Source organism: Lepisma saccharinum, chromosome 1 (assembly GCF_977018435.1).
Source record: "Lepisma saccharinum chromosome 1, izLepSacc3.1, whole genome shotgun sequence".
In the NCBI taxonomy this organism is placed as follows: domain Eukaryota; kingdom Metazoa; phylum Arthropoda; class Insecta; order Zygentoma; family Lepismatidae; genus Lepisma; species Lepisma saccharinum.
In genome coordinates, this window is record NC_139229.1 from 82,112,763 (window position 1) to 82,131,549 (window position 18,787).

General features: G+C 39.5%; 1 protein-coding gene across 3 annotated transcripts in view; it reads left to right on the top strand.

Moving 5' to 3' along the window:
* The first annotated feature begins 7,925 nt into the window (after window positions 1-7,925).
* The window catches only part of LOC145997024 (cytochrome P450 4C1-like), a 32,733-nt gene continuing 21,871 nt past the window's right edge, over window positions 7,926-18,787 (top strand). The window contains exons 1-3 of one of the 3 annotated variants that reach the window (XM_083133647.1): window positions 7,926-8,128; window positions 11,802-11,908; window positions 16,213-16,306. In XM_083133647.1, coding sequence (XP_082989773.1) covers window positions 7,945-8,128; window positions 11,802-11,908; window positions 16,213-16,306 — 385 coding nt within the window. In that variant the 5' untranslated portion in view covers window positions 7,926-7,944. Of the gene's footprint in view, window positions 8,129-11,801; window positions 11,909-12,828; window positions 13,073-13,877; window positions 14,073-16,212; window positions 16,307-18,787 lie in introns of those variants that run through there. The other 2 variants (XM_083133659.1, XM_083133651.1) reach the window with 2 other exon arrangements.

Genomic DNA, 18,787 nt, shown 5'->3' on the forward strand with positions numbered 1-18,787 from the left:
TGCGACCAGGGGCTCCGGGTTCGAATCCGGCGGATTGAGTGTTCTTTGTGAGTGTCAGTTTCATCTTATCACTCATCCACATCTTCACGATTAACCAAAAGTGAAAGAAGGGCGAAGTAAAATGAACCAAATCAATCAAACCATCATGGCGATTAGCCAAAAGTGGCAGAAGAGTGATGTTAAATACGCAAAAAGATTAGAAAACTTGTTTTGGTTGAAAAGTTTTCAACTTATCAGCTAACTTTCCAAGTCTACCCACATGCGATGCGCAGTATCTTTTCGCACTCTTCTTTTCTTTCAAAATTTCAATATAATACCCGAGATAACAGACTGTAAATAAATGTGGTTCTGCTCGAGATGTAAATAACATTTTTTCGCCAGTCGTTGGCCTTGTGACTTCCCCTGACCTGGCAGGAAGATTCGCTAGTCACAAGGAAGATATCGGAGCGATAGACTCTGGTCACAAGACTCTGGAGATAAGAGTTATCTTCCGTCATGTGAGTTATAACATGTACTCGGTCATCAATAGCCTCCTTATCTAATAAAGAACTCGTGACGTTACAAAAAAAAGTCATTAATTCCCGCAACGTATCATTTGGCGAACTGTAGATAGAGGGGTTGAAGTTTGAGAAGATAAACACCCCACGACAGAAAAAAGATTGCACAGTGACGCAGAGGCTTCTTCTGTGACGATTTGAAAACAGTCTTGGTTATCGAGAGTATGGGTGAAATGCAGTAGCGAAGCGTAGTCTTACGAAGAAGGCAAGCAATGTTTCAGTACAACAAAACATGTAGTACTGTACAATGGCATGCCAAGAGGTGGATTAAAGGTTTATAGCCTCATTGGCCCGGTCACTAGATTTGTCAAAATATCATAATAAAGTGACGGTTCTAAAAATAAACTATATGATCCTCAAACGTCACATTTACTTTCGAAATTCCAGATAACGTTAGGCCCGTAGCTAGAACTGACCTCCAGGAGGGGCTCACGGGTTATCGGGGGGGGGGGAGGGCTTTGTAAACCAAGTCCATTTTTCAAAAGTTTAATAGTATTAAATGAAGGTAAATTATGTGTGTCGGAGTCATTGAGTTAATTTAAAATATAAAATTTAGAAATATCATACAAATACTACAGTTTTTGTCTATATCTTCTAAAACATCTCTTGAAGTGCTAATGACTGCTACTGACACCATCCCTTAATACACACTCCATACTATTTTTGATGATATAGATATTTATATCACACATGTTAACATGTACAATATTCACTTCAATCATAGTGCCTACCGTACATTCCACCCCCGGTCAAAGCAATAAAACTTGGGATCTGTTGACATTTGACGCAGATGCGGAAGGAATGTGGATAATGACATCAAAGTCACAGATTTCTGTCAAACGAGAGTCTGCAACAGGGGCAGGGGCGGTACAGATAAAGAAGGCTCTCTATGAAAGAACTTTCTAAAGTATAGAGAATCTTCTAAACACTTGCCGCTGCTTAGATTTCTGCTCATAAGCAAGATGAACGAACGAAGTTGTGAACAAAATAATATACTCTGTCTACATTTTTACTCTTCACCTCAAACAAATTAGAGTATAAAATAGTTTACCTTATGTCAAGGGGGCTGGCGGCAGTGCCAGGGGGGCTGGCGACCCTATCAGGGGAGGGGGCTGAGTCCCCCCTGGCCCCTGCCTGGCTACGGGCCTGAATTATTCGTATGGTAGTAAACGTCTTACATATGCGAACTTTCCGCATACGACTAAAGGTGTACGGAATTTGTTATTTATTTATTAGTACCTTTATTTGTTCATTATTTTTTTTTAATGTGGGCAAACGGTTACCAAACGGATTTAGGTCAAATAAAGGGGGAGGGACTCATTTATTTAATTTACGCTGCGTGATTGTAATTTAGGATTTGTGGGCACCCTAAAAATCGCATTCGGAGTTAAAAATTAAAATAAGAAGTTAAACACAAACTTTAAAAACTTTATTTCAAACCAAAGAAACACATGCATGGACGATGCACTCACCACAATAAATTCCAAACTCCTTTGCATATATGCGAAATTTCCCGCCATCGAACAATTCAACAAATCTTAGGGCCTCAAGATTCTCAAAACGTGAAGACATTCCCACGCTCTTTCCACAACTGGAAAACATCCACGCAAGATCACTTTGAAAATCTCTGAAACGACCGAAAGTGATACCAACCTGTTTCCTTAATTTTATCCCTTACGGGAAGGAAAGATATATCAGTTTGGACATAGAAATTAAGCGGTGGAATCAGAATCATTACAGCAGAAGGAGTATATACATAATAGTTAAGTAGTAAAGTGTCTTATAGAGGCGTGCCCGGGGCCGGGGGAGGGTTAGTGGGAGACATAACCCCCCTTTTGGCCCAGTATTCCTAAGAAAGGGAAAGTCAAAGGCAGGAAAAGATGACAAAATGAGGAGACTACCCAAAAAAAATCCTGGGAGCACCACTTGTGTCATAATAATAAAACGTAAAACATGTTCTTGTGTTCATAATGTGTACAATGTATACGATTTAATTGTGCTATGTAAATATCAGTAGAGAGTTCTTTTTTAGATAGCTTTATTTTCATCCCAAATTTTATTCAAAAGCCGTCAATTTATTGAATGTGGTTGTAAAATTTGTGAAACAGCTCACTTGAATTACTGTGTAAATAATTTGGCACTTGCAAACACTGGTAGCGGTCAACACTTTTGACATAATTTGAGCTGGACCGAGCTGGACACAGGGTGCAGACGAAGGTCCGTCGAATCTTCCCTCCCTCCCTGGGGAAACTCTTCACAGGGGTGCAGACATTTCACTTCCTGGAAACACAAATGCTCGCCCTTTACCATCTCTCCCGAACTCCCAATGTCCATTTTTTTTTAAGCGTTTTACAATTCGCGAAATCTAAAATAAATTTTAATATAAAATGATATACCTATATATGGAATTTAGAACAATGATAATAACTTATTTTAGTTATTTTATGACTAAGAATTATTGTTATATTCGCGATCTTGTTTACGTGTTCATGAAGTCAAATATTCGTTACTAGTTTTTGGTGGCAAAATATCCTTCTGCTTTTGGTTGAGCTCGGCTATTTTCGGGAATAACGCAAGCTCAGCTTTTCGGTAGAAGCGTTGTGGACGGGATATTCCTTGGTGGACCGGTTCCACTCGAATTTCACGCTTCGCCATGTGACTCCTTCGGGTACGTTATTTTCCCGCAGAGCAGCCACAAGCATTGAGGCTGGTGCTTGCTACAGAGCTGCTGAGGAAGTTTGCGGCCGTAGTTTTTCGCAAAATCGAGTGCGATGGAAACTTAAATAAGGCTAAAACATTAAGTACATTAAATTATATTCGAATAATGCAAGCAGTGCTTGCATTGCTTGTACAATATCTTCGCCTTTGGTGAAATGAAGGAGTTATGGGGAGGCAGAACCCCTTCCCCGTTGGACTCCAATTCCCTTTAGAAATAAACTAGTGCAGTATAATTATTTCGACCCATTGCCCTACTCAACTGTAGAATTCAAAACGATTCAACAGTTCAAGCTTCAAGTTTTAGTAGTACTTCTTTTGTGCTTACTCCTTTGTTTTTTGATAATGTTTTATCGTTTCCTACTTACTTTATATGTCGAACTTCTTTCTTTTCCTTAATTTCTGTAACTTTTTTTATTTCGTCTTCTCTCTCTGGTTCGTGTTTCTTCCTTCTCCCTTTATCTCTCGTTCTAACTTCTATACATTTCTTCCTTCACTATCTCTCCCCCTCCCTATCTCTCTCTCTCTCTCTCTCTCTCTCTCTGTGGTTAGTGTTTCTTCCATCTCCCCTTCTCTCGCTCTACCTTCTATACACTTCTTCCTTACAAGGTAACCTTAAGAAGCATTGTATTTAATTTAACTCCACCAAAAAAGTACCATCTGCCAAAACGTATTCTATGATCGCATATACGGCCTCCTCGATGGCGCAGTGGTAGCGTCGTCGCCTTGTAATAATGGGGTCCCGGATTCGATACCCGGTGGAGGCACTTAGTGGTTCGGATCTCACTTTAAACTGTAGGTCCTGTCCCGATTAGCCTTACTGTGCATTAAGTGGACTTCAAACACCAACTCAAATGAAAAATCTGAGATCATATGTTTGATTGTTGCTGCTGTGGGGGATATGCTGTAAACGTCGGTGTGCTGATATACATTAATTAGTAAACATTCGTTTTTCACATGAATGCACATCCGAATTCAGAACATGTTTCCTTTCGAGCAATCAGTGGCGACTCGTGGAATTTTTGGGATGTAGGAAGTTATGGTAAACAGACCGAGGAAAGTTTTCGAAAATGCATTCAATTACACAGTGATATGTATCGCCTGTACCTAGGATTAGCCATTGGATTTGTAATGTTAACTGCAGGCCCTCCCTGGCTGTCATGTGTGGATTAAGAACAGCTTTGCCAATACCAACCTCCTGATAAGAAAAGGCGCTGTTTCAACTCATAAATTACGCTAAATGTGATAAAATTATGTAGGGTTTATTATTATTATCATTTTCTGATGACTGTAGTAGTTTTAAGTTCAATTTTATTTTGCGATTTTGGAGTTGCGAACTGCGTTATTGATTATTTATTGTAGTTAAGCAACATTAGGAATTTTGACCATTCAAAAAAAAAATGGGTTTAGCATAGTGCTTGAAAAAAGTTGCGTAACGGCGTCCGTTTATTTTATTTGTGACCTCCAACTTTCTACCGATTTCCTTGTATGAAATGTTCCTCAGGATTAAGAAAATATGAAAACAAGAGGATGGATCAGGACCTGTAAAAGCTTGTCCCTTGGTCGGCATACTTCCTTTTATTTGAAACAAGTCCGCTAGAGAAATACAAACAAGATCTGGAGATTTTCTTAAAAATAAATATTTCCTCAAAATATCTTCATTAGCATTCTAGTTCTCTGTTTCCCAGGAACGCCCGTTTTTGAGATGATGCTGGATTATCCATTATGCCAAACATAGAGTGCTAGGTGCCAACGAAGTTCAGATTTTGCTAGGTTTAGATCCAATATGCTAAAGTTGGCATCACTGTTGAGGAACCCACGGGCCCTTCCTCGCGGACCGTATAACTGGGCAACCCCCGCCCTCCCTTGCACTGCCCCTCACCCATCTGCCTGTAGGATGACGTGAAAGGTTCCTCAGCGGCAGGCAAAGACGGTCATCTTTAGGCAACAGTGGAACGAGCGGGTGATAGCTAGCACATTGACTCTTGAGAGTCGAGTAGCGAAGCGAACCTTGATTGCGCTCAAAATTTTATAACGCTCATTAAACTCTTAAAAATTAGAAAACTGGAAATAAGTATAAATGAAACTGTTGGAAGTTCCTCACTTCCTACATGGAGAAATAGCCACTGCGAGCAATACTCCTTTCATACCGTCTAAAGGGGTGTAAGGGGAGCTCCTTCCACGTAGTACACCCTGGACTGCAGACTAACGAGACTCTGGCGACTGGTCCCATGGCCAGTATAATTCTGTGTCGTCCTGTTTTTTGTCCTTATGTGTGGTGAGCGCAATTTTTAGTCTCAGATTTTAACCAAGGTAAGGAAATTTTAGTTTTCAGACACGCTTTTATTTTTGTTATGATAAGGGGCTGGACCCCGTATAGTTTGACGGGTGCAAAATAGCCTCAGTGCTGACGCACCCACAAAAATTTTAATTCAAATTCAAAATTCAAATTCATACCGTCTAAGATGCATACATTTTGGGGGTTGCAGTCCTAACAGTCAAATCCTTCGGTACGCCACTGGCCACTGGAGCAAGCGAAGACAAGTTTCTCCGTAAGTGACTAGAGAGGGCTCGACCAGTGAATTCGTGATAGGGGAAGTGAGTGAATGAAGGGGAAAACGCAGCTGCAGCTACCAGCAGCCCACTGCTTTGCTCCACCTACTGGCTTTCTCCCCTTTTCTACCGTTATTCGCGGCCTTGTTCCCAGTGGCGAAGCGTGCTGTCTCTGGAAGGGTAGGCACAGGACGGAGGAGGGATTGGGGGGGAGGGGAAGATGTTATTTTTTTAACAGTAGTATGTTAAAATATAGCCCCTAGAAAATAAAAGATAACATATTGCCTGAATCTCGTCTACTACTGTTCGAAAAAGTCGGGATAGTGATTGTAAAGGATAATGTAGTGATTAACGCTCTCGCCTTATAATCAAGAAGTAGAAGGTTCGATTCCCACTGGAGGCATTGGTTCAGATTCTACTTTAATCTAGTCTCGATTAGATATCTGAGAATAAAGGTGCGTCTGTCTCGAAGGTCAGAAAACAGTGACAATGGGACTCGATGTTCTGACCACGCTTCACCCAATGAAAAAGCCGTTCTGTCAGGCCCTAGCCATCTTACATTTGTTAGATTAAAGCTGCTCGTAAAAATTATTTGCTACTTCAATAACAGTATTGTAAATGTTTCTCTCATTACAGAAATGGTTGGTTCACTTGATTGTCACTTAGCGTTTATTTCTTTTTAATGCTGACCTCCGCGGCGGATTGCTTATAACAGCGTGCTACGACAAGGGCCTCAGGTTCGAATCCCCACCTGGGCATAGGTGTTCTTTGTGAGTGTCCCTTCGTCAATGTCATCATATTATCATATTCTCATCTTCCCAATTAGCCAAAAATGGTAAGTAAAATAAACTAAATATATCAATCAATTATTTCTTTTTAACTCTTTTATGCATATAATTCTTCTTCAACAGGCGACTTCTTTTTTAAAAAAAATATATAATATGATTTTGAAAATGATGAAATGCTAATTGAGAACACGGACACCTTTCTGTGTAACACACCGACCACGACCAGAAAATTTCAGTAACATGGATTTTCTCTATACGTTAGCATTGTGCGTACTTTGCCCCATTTTAAAAGTAGCGCGTTTTCAGTTATGTCACTAATCATGAAAGGAAATTTCGCCTCAATATCCCTTTCCTCAAAGAAATAAAATACTTTCCCTCTCTGAATCGAGATTGGTGTGGGGCATATCCAGATGCTAAACACTTCGCGAAAAGGGTTCCTCAAAAGAGCTGAAAGCACCAAACTTAACACTGGTAACCAACTTGCATGCATTATTTGCAGTTAGAATTCTAATAATGCCTACTTTGATAGGTTAGGAGGCCAGGCTTAGAGGTGTTAGCAACATATTTTCGCTACATGTTAGGAGCTGGGTGTGCTCCGCTCCCGGCACAGCTCTGAATCTTCATGGAAACGCTGCTTCTCAACAAGCTCTGTACGTCTTCGTCACGCGCTCGTACACGATCGGCACTCTTCGGAAGTCAGGGAGAGAGGGTGAGAGAGAGAAAAGAGGCCGGCCTCTCAGGTTACATTACAGGCGAACGCGCCCCTGAAATTATGCTTTCCCGCACGAATCACATAGGTTGTTATGGGACCAGCTGAGGCACTCTCAGGCGGGCCTCGCTGAATGCGCAGATACGGTTCCAGGCAGGGTTGCAAACTTGCGGTAATTATCGGAAGACCTAGAATTTCAGTTTTCTTTTATTAAGCGTCGTTTAATGAAATTTATAAGTAATAAAAGAATCCGTAATAGACAAATATATTAGGGTAGGCCCGGCCTCCGGGCCTCATAGGACGCTTCGCCACTGCTTGTTCCACATATTCCCGAGACAGTGTTGGGGCAATCACTCTAAGTATCGTGTAGCTGTTCGCTTCTTTTGAAAACACTGTGAACTAACAAATTTTATTAACCCAGGGGAGGAGAGGGGGAATTGAACTGGATATCTCACAAAAGAGATTAAACAACTGATTACGCTGTTCTGCGCATGGTGGAAGTTGAAAAAAAAAAAAGTTGAAAAAAAGGGGGAAGGTCGTTGTGATGTTTGATATACACACCACATGATCCACGGGAAAATATATCAGGCTGCTATAGGGAAGAAGTGAGTACTTTGAAAGCATGGAGCTGAAAACGCTTTTTCTGTTGATCTGGTACGGTGCTTTTCTGCTGGTGCCCCTGCTGTGGCTACTCACGTTCTTCAAGCAACATTCCAAATTCGTGAGAGAACTCAACCAGCTACCGGGGCCACCAATCTTCCCAATCCTGGGCAACGTCTTTGATTTCTGTTTTCAGGGAACCGAAGGTGAGTCGAGACAAATTCTATTTGTGAACCGTAGTAAGGACACTTGAACTCCAGTTTTACTTCAAATTGATCTACGGTAACTTAGAAAACTATTTTAAACGTCAAATTCTTATGTCGAAGATGTACAGTTATTGCCACAAAAAGTGGCACATACTTCAACTGTTTCAACCCTATAAAATTGCCACTTTAGGTGAAGGAGTGTACAAGTCGCAACAAGTGTCCGTGACCAAAGGCGTCGCCATAAATTTCTGTAGGGGGCCTAAGGCTACTGATAAAACTTGAATATAGAAATAACAACTGCAACAATTACCATGGTTATTATTCTACAATAATAACTATTATAAAATAAAAAAAATATAGAAAAATATTCCAAAATTATTTCATACTCAGAATTTTCTATTGGAGCCACCAAATGAGTGAATATTCAGCATAACTAAATATTTTTTTCCTTTTCATTTCATACAGTTAGTGTTGAAATACATAGTTATTATTTATTTATTTATTTATTCAAATTTCAGATACAGCACATGTAATTCTAATAAATCAAAGGACAAGTGAAGATGGTTTTAGGTAAAAACAAAAAGGGATACATATAAACAGATAAGACATAAACAAGGAAACAAACAAAAGATTTACATATTCGTTCTTAGAGAAGATCGGAAAATACTTTCAGGGGCAAAAATGTCGATGTTTGTAGGTAGTTTATTATAGAACTGTGGCAGCGTGTGGATTAGAGCGCGCTGTATAAGGGAAAGCCTAGCGGTAGACTTGTGGAACAATTCAGTGTTTCGGGTCGGTCGAGAAGGAACTCTGAAGTTCAATTCTGTAAGTAGAAATTCAGATCTTAATTTTCCATTGATGATTTTATAGAAAAATTTCATATCGGCCATATCGCGTCGGGTCTGCAGTAACTGGATGTTCAAAGTAGTCGAAGATGTCAGGTTTCTGAAGATGCCGCGGAGAAGGAATTCTATGACGAACAATGGCGGTAAAGAAGCTGAGGACGGATTCCATGCTAGAAAGATTTGTATTGGAAGCCATGGCTCAGACTGGAGAGCAGTATTCTAGAATCGGAGAAATGAATGACTCCAAAAACAGGCTAAGAGTATCAATTTCAGTGAATCTGTAGAGGAGGCCTAAGAGGCGCATTGCACTTTTAGTTGTAGCTGCGATGTGTTCCTTAAAGTTCAGTTTTTCATCTATGATAACACCTAGATCTTTTTGGGTCGCAACTGTGGTAATATAATTGTTTTTGTTATTAACTTTTAGAAACATCGTTCAAGAAAAACATTAAGATTTAGGGGAAAAATTTAGTTATAAAGTTTATGTTGTGTGATCTCTCACATGAAATTCTAATTCTTGGAATTTTATAAATTGTGCAATGATTTATTCTTTGCATTAAATGATACGTAGAAAATGAAAACGTAAACTGCTTGCTGTATTTTATACGTAATGCTCTTGAACTAACGCATTTTTTTACAGTGTTATTCTCTTCGAATACTAATAACTTTTTCTGCTATTAACAGTAAAAATAACAAGCTTCAAATAAACGATTTCAATTTCCAGGTGAGAGTCGACGGACCGGTTCAGCCCCCTTTTCCCTCCCGACGGCATGTGTGTACAATAGAAGGAACAAAATAGCAGAAGTACAAGGGGATGATGAAACAATCTGCGTAAACTTCTTCCAAGTTAATTTTATGCTCAGATAGGCTAACAGGGACTGGAACTACAGTTTAAAGTTGGATCCGATCCACTTTAACAATTTGCCTCCGCCCAGAATCGAACGCGATGTACACTCGTTCCTTTTGACCATTACACCGACATCTGTTTAGCGTTTCTTCCAATTCAACGTCTTCTTTCTTCTATCTTTTTTACAGGCGCCTTGCCCAACTTCTACCTTTCTCTCTTTTCCTTCATACTCCATACCATCACCATCTCTCAATATATACCACTGCATCTACTCAAATACTATTTTATTATGTTTTAAATCTACTTTAAGTACCTTTCTTTTTGCCCTCTATCTTCCTCATCCAGTCTCATCTCTGTTTCGTTTCATAATTTTCTTCCTTCTCCTTTTCGCATTCTTTCCCTGCCTTCTTTACTTTCCTTCCTTATCAGTTTCTCTGTCAGGCTTCTTCGATTTTCTGTCTTTCTGTTTCTTTCTCTGGCTCCTTCATTTTCCTCCTTCTCTTTCTTCTTGATTCATTTTCCTTATCCCCCTCTCTCTCCCGGGCATCACTAGTTTTCTTCACGTTCCGTTCCTCTCTCCCTCTCTCTCTCTATCTGGCTTCATTTCCCTTTCTTATCAACCCCCTCTCTATTTAGCTTCTCCATTGTCTTCCTTCTTCCTTTCTCCGTATGACTTTTTCCCCCTTCGTCCTTTCTCTCTCTGCCTGACTTCTTAATTTTCTTCCTTCTATCTCTCTTTACGGCTTATTTTTCTTCCTCCTCTCTTTCTCTCCAAGTCGCTGCCTGGCGCCTTCATGTTTCTTCTTCTCCCTTTCTTTCTGTATGGCTTGTTTTTCCTCTTATTATTCCATTTCCTTTCTTCCTATCTCTCTCTCTCTCTCTCTCTCTCTCTCAGCGTGTCTTGACTTCTTTGTTTTCTCCCCTAGTCTTTTCATTCTCTTTTCTATCTTCTTTGTTTTTCCTTATAGCTTCCCCCCTATCTCTGGGTGTATGGCTTCTATATTTTCCTTATTTCTTTCTCTCTGGCTTGCCTCATTTGTCTTTTTTATATCTTCTCCTTTTCTCTATGTCTGGCCTTTTTATATCATTTTTCTTTCTTTCTCTTTATTTCTCTGTATGGCTCTTTTGGCTTATTCCTCCCGTCTCTCTGTGTCAGGTTTCTTTATTTATCTTTTTACACCTTTGTGAATGAATGCATGTGTGTGGACTAGGTCTGGCTTGTTTCTCTCTCTAGCTTCTTTACTTTCTACCTGATCTTTCTTAATTTCCTATCTTATCCTCTTCTCCTTCTCTCTCTATCCCCAACTTCTTTATTTTTCTTCCTCAACCTTTACTTTACCTTTCTACTTTCTCTACATTTTCATTTCCACCTCTTTTTCGGCTTTCTTTAGTTATATCAACTTCACATGACACCACTTAATGTGTAGTATGATCAGTCAGGTTATATGCGGATTCCTTATTGATCCGTTACATCAAAGGGCCTCCCCGATGGCGCAGTGGTAGCGTCGTTGCCTTGTAATCAAGGGGTCCCGGGTTCGATACATGGTGGAGACACATAGTGATTCGGATCCCACTTTAAACTGTGGGTCCAGTTTCGATTAGCCTTACCGTGCATAAAGTGAACTTTAAACACCAATTCAAGCAATCAATCCATTACATCAAAATGAGACAATTGTTAGAAGCACTCGAAGGAAACTTAATTGGGTTAGAAGAGCATTCATTGTTTTTCTTGATTGCTGGGAGGGGACAAGGGAGGGAATGGTCCCCTCTAGGAGGTCACTACAGACTATGCAAGTTCTGTGGGGAGTACAAAAGTTAAAAAATAAGAGTGGATTGAAGGACATTTTCATTGTAGATATGGTTCATTTTTCAAAACTGAATTTTGAGAAAAATAACAGAACATGAGATGTAACAAGCGGTGACAAATTTTTGTGTGTTTATTTAGAAAATATATTCAACTGTATAATATATATATATATTTCAGAATTCTTTCACACAATTCAACGCTTTTGTAAGAGATTTCCTAGAATTCTCCGTATCCGGTTGCTCCAGTTCCATGTAGTAGCACTCTTGAAGCCATCTGATATTGAAGTAAGTAAACAATCTTCTCATTGTATTTCAATTACACCGACTCGGCTTGTCGACGTCCCTGGCGGAGTGGTCAGCGCAGCGTGCTACGACGCCAGGGGTCCCGGGTTAGAATCCTGGGTAAGACATGGATGTTTGTGTTCGTCCTGAATGAGAAAAATTGAGTATGTTGAGTAAAAACTGATATCAGAAAACAGAGACGTTGGAAATTACCGCTTAAGAGTTTTCCTTTTTAAAAAAAACATGTAAAAAACTCTGTGGCTGACTTTCGATTTCACCACCGTAGTTCGCGGGTTCGAATCCCGACATGGGCGTTCTTTGTGAATGTCCCTTCACCAATTTCACCGTATCATCACTGATCCTCATCATCGCGATTAGCTAAAAGTGGCAGAGAAGCGACGCTAAATAAAAAAAGTAAATTAATTTCAATATGACAGACATTCCAAACCAAATTATTAATCATTTCTTGGAGTTTATTTTTCTCGTGATATGGACTTGAAGAGAATTCCGCATAATTTTCTAGCCAAGCAGAGAACTAATATCTTTGTAATTTCTAGAAACTGGTGCGCAGAAGTAAGAGTCCGTCCACTTGTAAGAGTACCTCTCGAAATTTTGGGAAACTATCTAAAAATTCGCAATAGGAGCTAACTCCTGTTTCGTGCGTACTGAAATATACTCTAAGTTTGACTAGCATTGGTTTGTTTGCCATTATTTCCTTTGCCAGACACGTAACCAGAGCATACAACTCTCCCATCTTCCATCACGAAACATATTTGACCGTCAAATAAATAAACAAACTAAGAAAAAGCGAGCAATGAACCATGTAGCGGGCGGTCGACAGGGCTGCGGCCTTTCTCATACACCAGCGCCTGTGCCAGCGCTGCCTAGCGCTGTAAAACAGAACTATTGCCAACCACTGTAACTCGGAAGAAGTACATATCGTACCTTTCACCTGATTGACATACGAACTGGTGTTTGTTCGTACTACGTGGTCAATAGGATGATTATTTCTTTGCATTTGTTTTATGTTCGCTTCATTTATCTTCTGTGGTAGGCAGTGTAGTGAAAATCAATCTGGAATGATTTCTGAGCGAGGACCAATTAAACTGTGAAACGAAGTATTACCACAGATTAAGTATTACAGTAGCGGACCTTCAAAATTAATTGGTAAGTCTACACGATGATTTAGAATATAAAAGACGAGGTATTATTTCATAATTGAAACTAATTAATATTAAACATTGAAACCATACACCGAATGTATATTTTTGATTTTGACAGTTTCAGATTTTCAAAATACCTCTGAACATACTATGTCAACATTTGATAAATTGTATGCATGATCATCATTAGCAAATTGTATTCAATAACTGTGCTTAACAGCAGCTTAAGTTGGGGCCTAACTTGGACATGAGAGAAAGTTTCATTTCGTGCGGAGCGATGCAGTCAACTTGACGATAATTTTACTTTCAATAGTTTGCCAATCTTGCACGAAGTTTTGCAACGTTATTCTTTGCTAAGTTTTTATCTTTTTGCTGATTTCGCGTCCCGATAACTATGACTGTACGGGACAGGATGTTTGATTGTGAACAGTAGGAATAAAATAGGCACGGAATGAGTGTTCGTAAAGGTGCCGGGAGAACGGAATATTTCCTGCTAGGCGAGTCCAGCCATACAGTCAAAGTGGAATCCAAACCATTGTGGAAAGTACCTCCAAAAGTAATTGAACATTCTACCCTTTGGTCACAAGTGTGAATGACGTGGCAAAATAGGCCCCACAAATTATGCAAGTGGAATTAAAAAGTACGTAAGATTGGACCCATTTAGAGAGATGTATATATACTATAAATACAAAAAACATAAAGGCAAATTAATTATAGTAGACCAGCACGCAGAGTCATAAGTGATATGATATCCTTTGAACCTTCGTATGTCACCACCAAAGGTCTCAGGTTCGAGTCCTGACCTGAGGAGGATGGGTGGTCTTTGTGTCTCTTCATCCACATAATTTACTTACCCTCATTGTTGCAGTTAGTCATAAAGTGGCAGAAAGAGGATGTGAAATAACAAATCAATTAATTCTGGAACCTTCCTATGGGCATTCATGGCCACCAGTGCCGGATCTAAAAGCCGCAAAACCCCGCAGTGCGGGGGGGCCCGGAGACAAGTAAGCCTTTAGGGGGTCCTCAGCCATTGACATAGCAGAGGATTCGCGTATGTAAAAAATAAACTGTTACTCAGGGGTTCAGAAACGAATAGTATACAGGTAAAGGTAAAGTAAAGTTACCTGTGTATGGCACCGTGCCATGAAGGCACATTTAGGGTATGTGGGGTAAGGTCCCACATATTTTCGATGTCTGATATCTTGGAGGTGTGTCAGCACCACGCTCCGGCCGCCTTTACCCCCACTGGGTACAACTTGATTTGGAGCTGGGTGGGCGCTGGAGCCGCTTTATACGGGGACGAAGCCGGAAGAGTTCCAACCTTAGACCATCCGCACCGGTCTCCGGCGTGGCAGTCAGACTAGAATCATCTCAGGCTAGAATTTCACGAGAAAGGCAGTGGTGAAGGTTTCTTCAACCTATCTTTAATGAGGAAAATGTTATGGCTGCATGATTGTAACAAATGTATCATTTTCCAGGTGTGAGAAAACAGTGTCATCGCCACGGACGCCGAAACCGGGGCGGGGGGCCTGGCCCATCCAGTTCTCGAATGCCCCCCTTCCCTATAGCCTATGGGGCCCAATGTATAACTTTCAACATATTAGCTACACAACTTTTGCACACAGAAACTTCGCACACAACAGGTGGTAAAATACGCAGTATTTTGCTCTGAAAAGGGCAGAATCAATAATGTGGGACTATCACTCAATTTGAGTGTCTTTCTTGTGTTTGTACTTTTACTTTTTCAAACCGACAATGAATTAAGGAAAATACATGGTATATTATGAATGAATATGTGCGAGAATAGAGGAAGAAGAATGGGAATAGTGTAGTTTTCATGCTCTTGAATGAGCCAGTCCATTGCAAAATAGACACCTTTTGTTTCCCTTCGGAAAAGTCAAGCAGAAGTTGAAAATATTCTGTTTTCAATATGCCACTGTTTTATATAATCAGGATTAGTATTTTTTTACATGAACCTGTAAACATGTGTGTGCTACTTCATACTGCATTGATGTGGCTGAAATTTGCAGTGTTACATATTTATGCCAATGCTTAACCAACGTTCAGAACAATGCGTGCATGTGTGTGGGAGGTGGGAAAGCGATTTCCCGGGACACCGCCTGCGACGGCGCCAGACCATGGCATCCCGATTTAGTAGAGCCAAATCCTCATTTCTGATTACATAAATCTGGATATTTGTCTTATAAAGAGTTGGATTTGTGCAGGGAAAAATAAATTGAAGTTACTTCTCAATGACAAATGTATATTGCAAAATCATGTAGCAATTTAAACTGAGAGACTACTGTTATTTTGATATCAACCTACAATATACGCGTTCTTTGACATTAAGGCATTGAAAAAACAAGTCTATTTGGCCGAAGGTGGAAAGTAGTGGGATCAGTGTAGAAAGTTGAGGCAGGGGGTGACAGTGTGGATAGTTGGGGGTGCCAAGAATCGACCTCGCCTGGATGGAAATTTTATCTTTGGCCTTCCTTTTTTATGTAAATATGTGTGAAGACATTAAACTCCTATAAAGGATTGTAGGAATAAGTAGGAAACCGAATATGATAAGAAAAACCTCTAGCTCCCCGCAAACAGAAATAAATCGGTATTTATGCTTTACTTAGCTTCGCCCCCCGCCAATTCTCTGAAGAAATCGGCGGCTATTCACATTACCCACTTCCCATTAAAAAAATGAGTTGAATTCAATATGGCGAACGTCCGCTTGGAACACGCCAACGTGGTTCCACCTAAGCCTAATCTGTTTCTATCATGACCAATTGTACCCAACCTAATCTTGACACTTTTTATAGAGGGTGTTAAGGGACTTTTGATTTGTAGATCCGGCACTGATGGCCACTCAATTCCTGGTGGAGTCCCCAAGATTTTGGCATTGACCAGGTGGTGAGGACAATTGGGAGCTACTTGAAAAGAAGTAGTGGGCTCCTGTCTCGAAAGCCAGAAAATAGCGGTGAGGGAACGCAATGAGCAGACACGTGTCACCCAATGTAAATAAAAGCCATTCTGACAGGCCCTGGCCCTTAGAGGGCTTTTGCGCCATGGAGGTTTCAGTTCTCTTAGTTGTAGCATGTAATATTTGATGATTACTAAATTTATTTTCATTTCATCCTTCAAACATTACAGGTTGTATTAAGCAGCATAAAACACATTGAGAAGAGTAAACACTATGGTACATTTCTGAACGAATGGATGGGAACTGGGCTTCTAACCAGTGGAGGTGAGTAAAACAAATTAGTGACAGAGAAATCAAAAGTAGCAACTGATGGTCTAAGTGTGATTTGCTGCTTTCATCCTTCTAAGTTCTAATTTGAATCGTATTTGCAATCAAAGTGTCTATATTTATTATTGCTGGCCTTAAGAGGGAGAAGATATGGTTTTCAAGAACGGGAAGATCTCTATTGTTCACTTATAACCAGCTTGGAAGTGAAAAATGTTAGCTAGGGAATGTTTGGTCGAGCCTTGGGGTTAGCTGGATGGATGATTGAGAAAATTTTGCTATCTGGGGTGATACCATCCCTCCACATCCTCCTTCACTTCAAGCACTGCTTATAACAATAAATTTTCTGTATTGTTTCATCTGCTATAGTGAAAACAGTCTCGATTGCATGATTTTTTTTGTGACACTACAAGCATGTACTGCAATAAATTGTTCTAAATTTCTCTACATGAAAACTTGAGATATGGTCTTATGCTGATTAAGGGGGAATGCATAGAGGCAACTTCCCCAACATATCTTAGTTTGTGATTCAAATTATCGAAAACAAATCACACTCCTTTCTACATATAAGTACATACATAACGAAATTATTTATTTTTGTTAATATGGTAATTTATTTTCTAGTTACTGGAACGATGAGATTATGACTAGTGAAATGATGGCTGTATTACAATTATGATTAGTTAATATTAAAATATTCACATCCACATCAAATAGTTTCAAATACATTTGACATGAGCCTTCTGGAATTTTCTTCTTTTTAAAATTAACTGATTGATTAGCATCCATTCAACTTTTACAAAAGTTTGGAATTGTCACATTGTACATGTACAATTAGATTAAACCTATAAAACTACAGGCATAATATAATATAAAATACAAGATATAGTATAAAATAAATGCATGCTCAATATTATTTACTTGAGACAAATTGGCTAACAGGCAGACATCATGGGCTCGTCCAACTGGGCGGAAAATGAATTAAATGTGTATATCCTCAATACTCAGTCTTAATATTACTTATAAAAAATTAATGAGTTCAAGTGAAAGATATTTGTATTTTGCTCATGATCAGGGATTGGATTTATTGTTTGATTGACTTGAAATTTGACTGTTGGGTTAATCTGTCAGAACAATGAAACCCACAAGACATGGTAAATAATAATAATCAACAATAAAAAAGTGGAAACGAAACCTACAAGCCACAAAAAGATGAAGGCAACATAGAAGCTATCAAACTCTGCTAAGCTGCTTGCTTACGGCAACAACACCTCTCCACATGGAGGGGAAGCTTTTATGAATGCTATATGTACTATTAACCCTGCATTGATGTCTCATTCCGGGTGTGTGATTTTAACATCATTATTTATCAATAATTGTTTTTTCCAACACCCTCCCTCTGTTTAGCTGAGTTTCTAAGCTTCCTCTTTTCCAACACGATTTTGTTTTCAGTGTTAGTAAGATATTTGAGCCACTAGGGAGGGTTCATTGAAGCCCCTTGCTGTCCGAGTCCATTCGTGGCTATAGACATATCTAGGTTTCACTGAAAATCCGATATGCCGTTCCATGCCCAATTAACGAAGAGTGCCTTTTTATAATTTTATAGAATTACAATTTTAATAGTTTTATAGAATCTCAATTGTTGGCATATTTTAAAAACCCGGTCACTGATGAGACCGTGTGCGACCATCGACTTAACTTTTCTCGCGCGACCAAAGAAGGGTTAAAAGAGTGCTAACAATTTAGTTTACATTGAAAAGGAAAATGCAGTGACATATTTAAAAATTAAATGAACCAGAATGACCTGTTGCTATTTCTGACAAGACTGAACAGGAAGGTTCTAGATATTCACACACCAGAATTCCAGTCTGATCTGGTCTATTTCGAACCCTACCCTTCAGTCCCTAAAAGTGAAAATTCTTAAGTGTGTTGGGAGAGAGAGAGAATAATAATAATAATATATCTATATTTAGCGGGCGAGGTTCAGCATATGCTGTTCTCCCACCTAACCCTTGATTGAGTCTTGTGTATAGCAGAGAGATTCTCCCCAAACCAAAAGTGGTTGGGCCAGCCATACTGAAAATGGTTGACCAAATGTAAGAACATACCGTTTGGCAACTGTAATTTTGGCCTTGGTTCCAATGTTAGCCCAATGTGTGGTTTTTACGTTGGGCCTATGTACTGAAAAATAAAGTACAGATAGGTCTGTGTTCTGATATATATATATAATTTTAAATTTATTGTAAGACGAAGTATAAACTCTAGTACAAATTATTTGTGAAAAATACAAAATGCACAGCACTTTCTCATTCATGTGGTATCACTACTTGGAATATATGCTTTGCTTAAAATTTCCAATATGGGGAATAGCATAGGCCCCAGTTCGAGCACTGAAACATCAAGATCTACAGAACATGAATAGATTAGGGGTATAGGACTTGTGTAACATTACTTAGTGTGTGTAAGGTATCCTAATGGGAC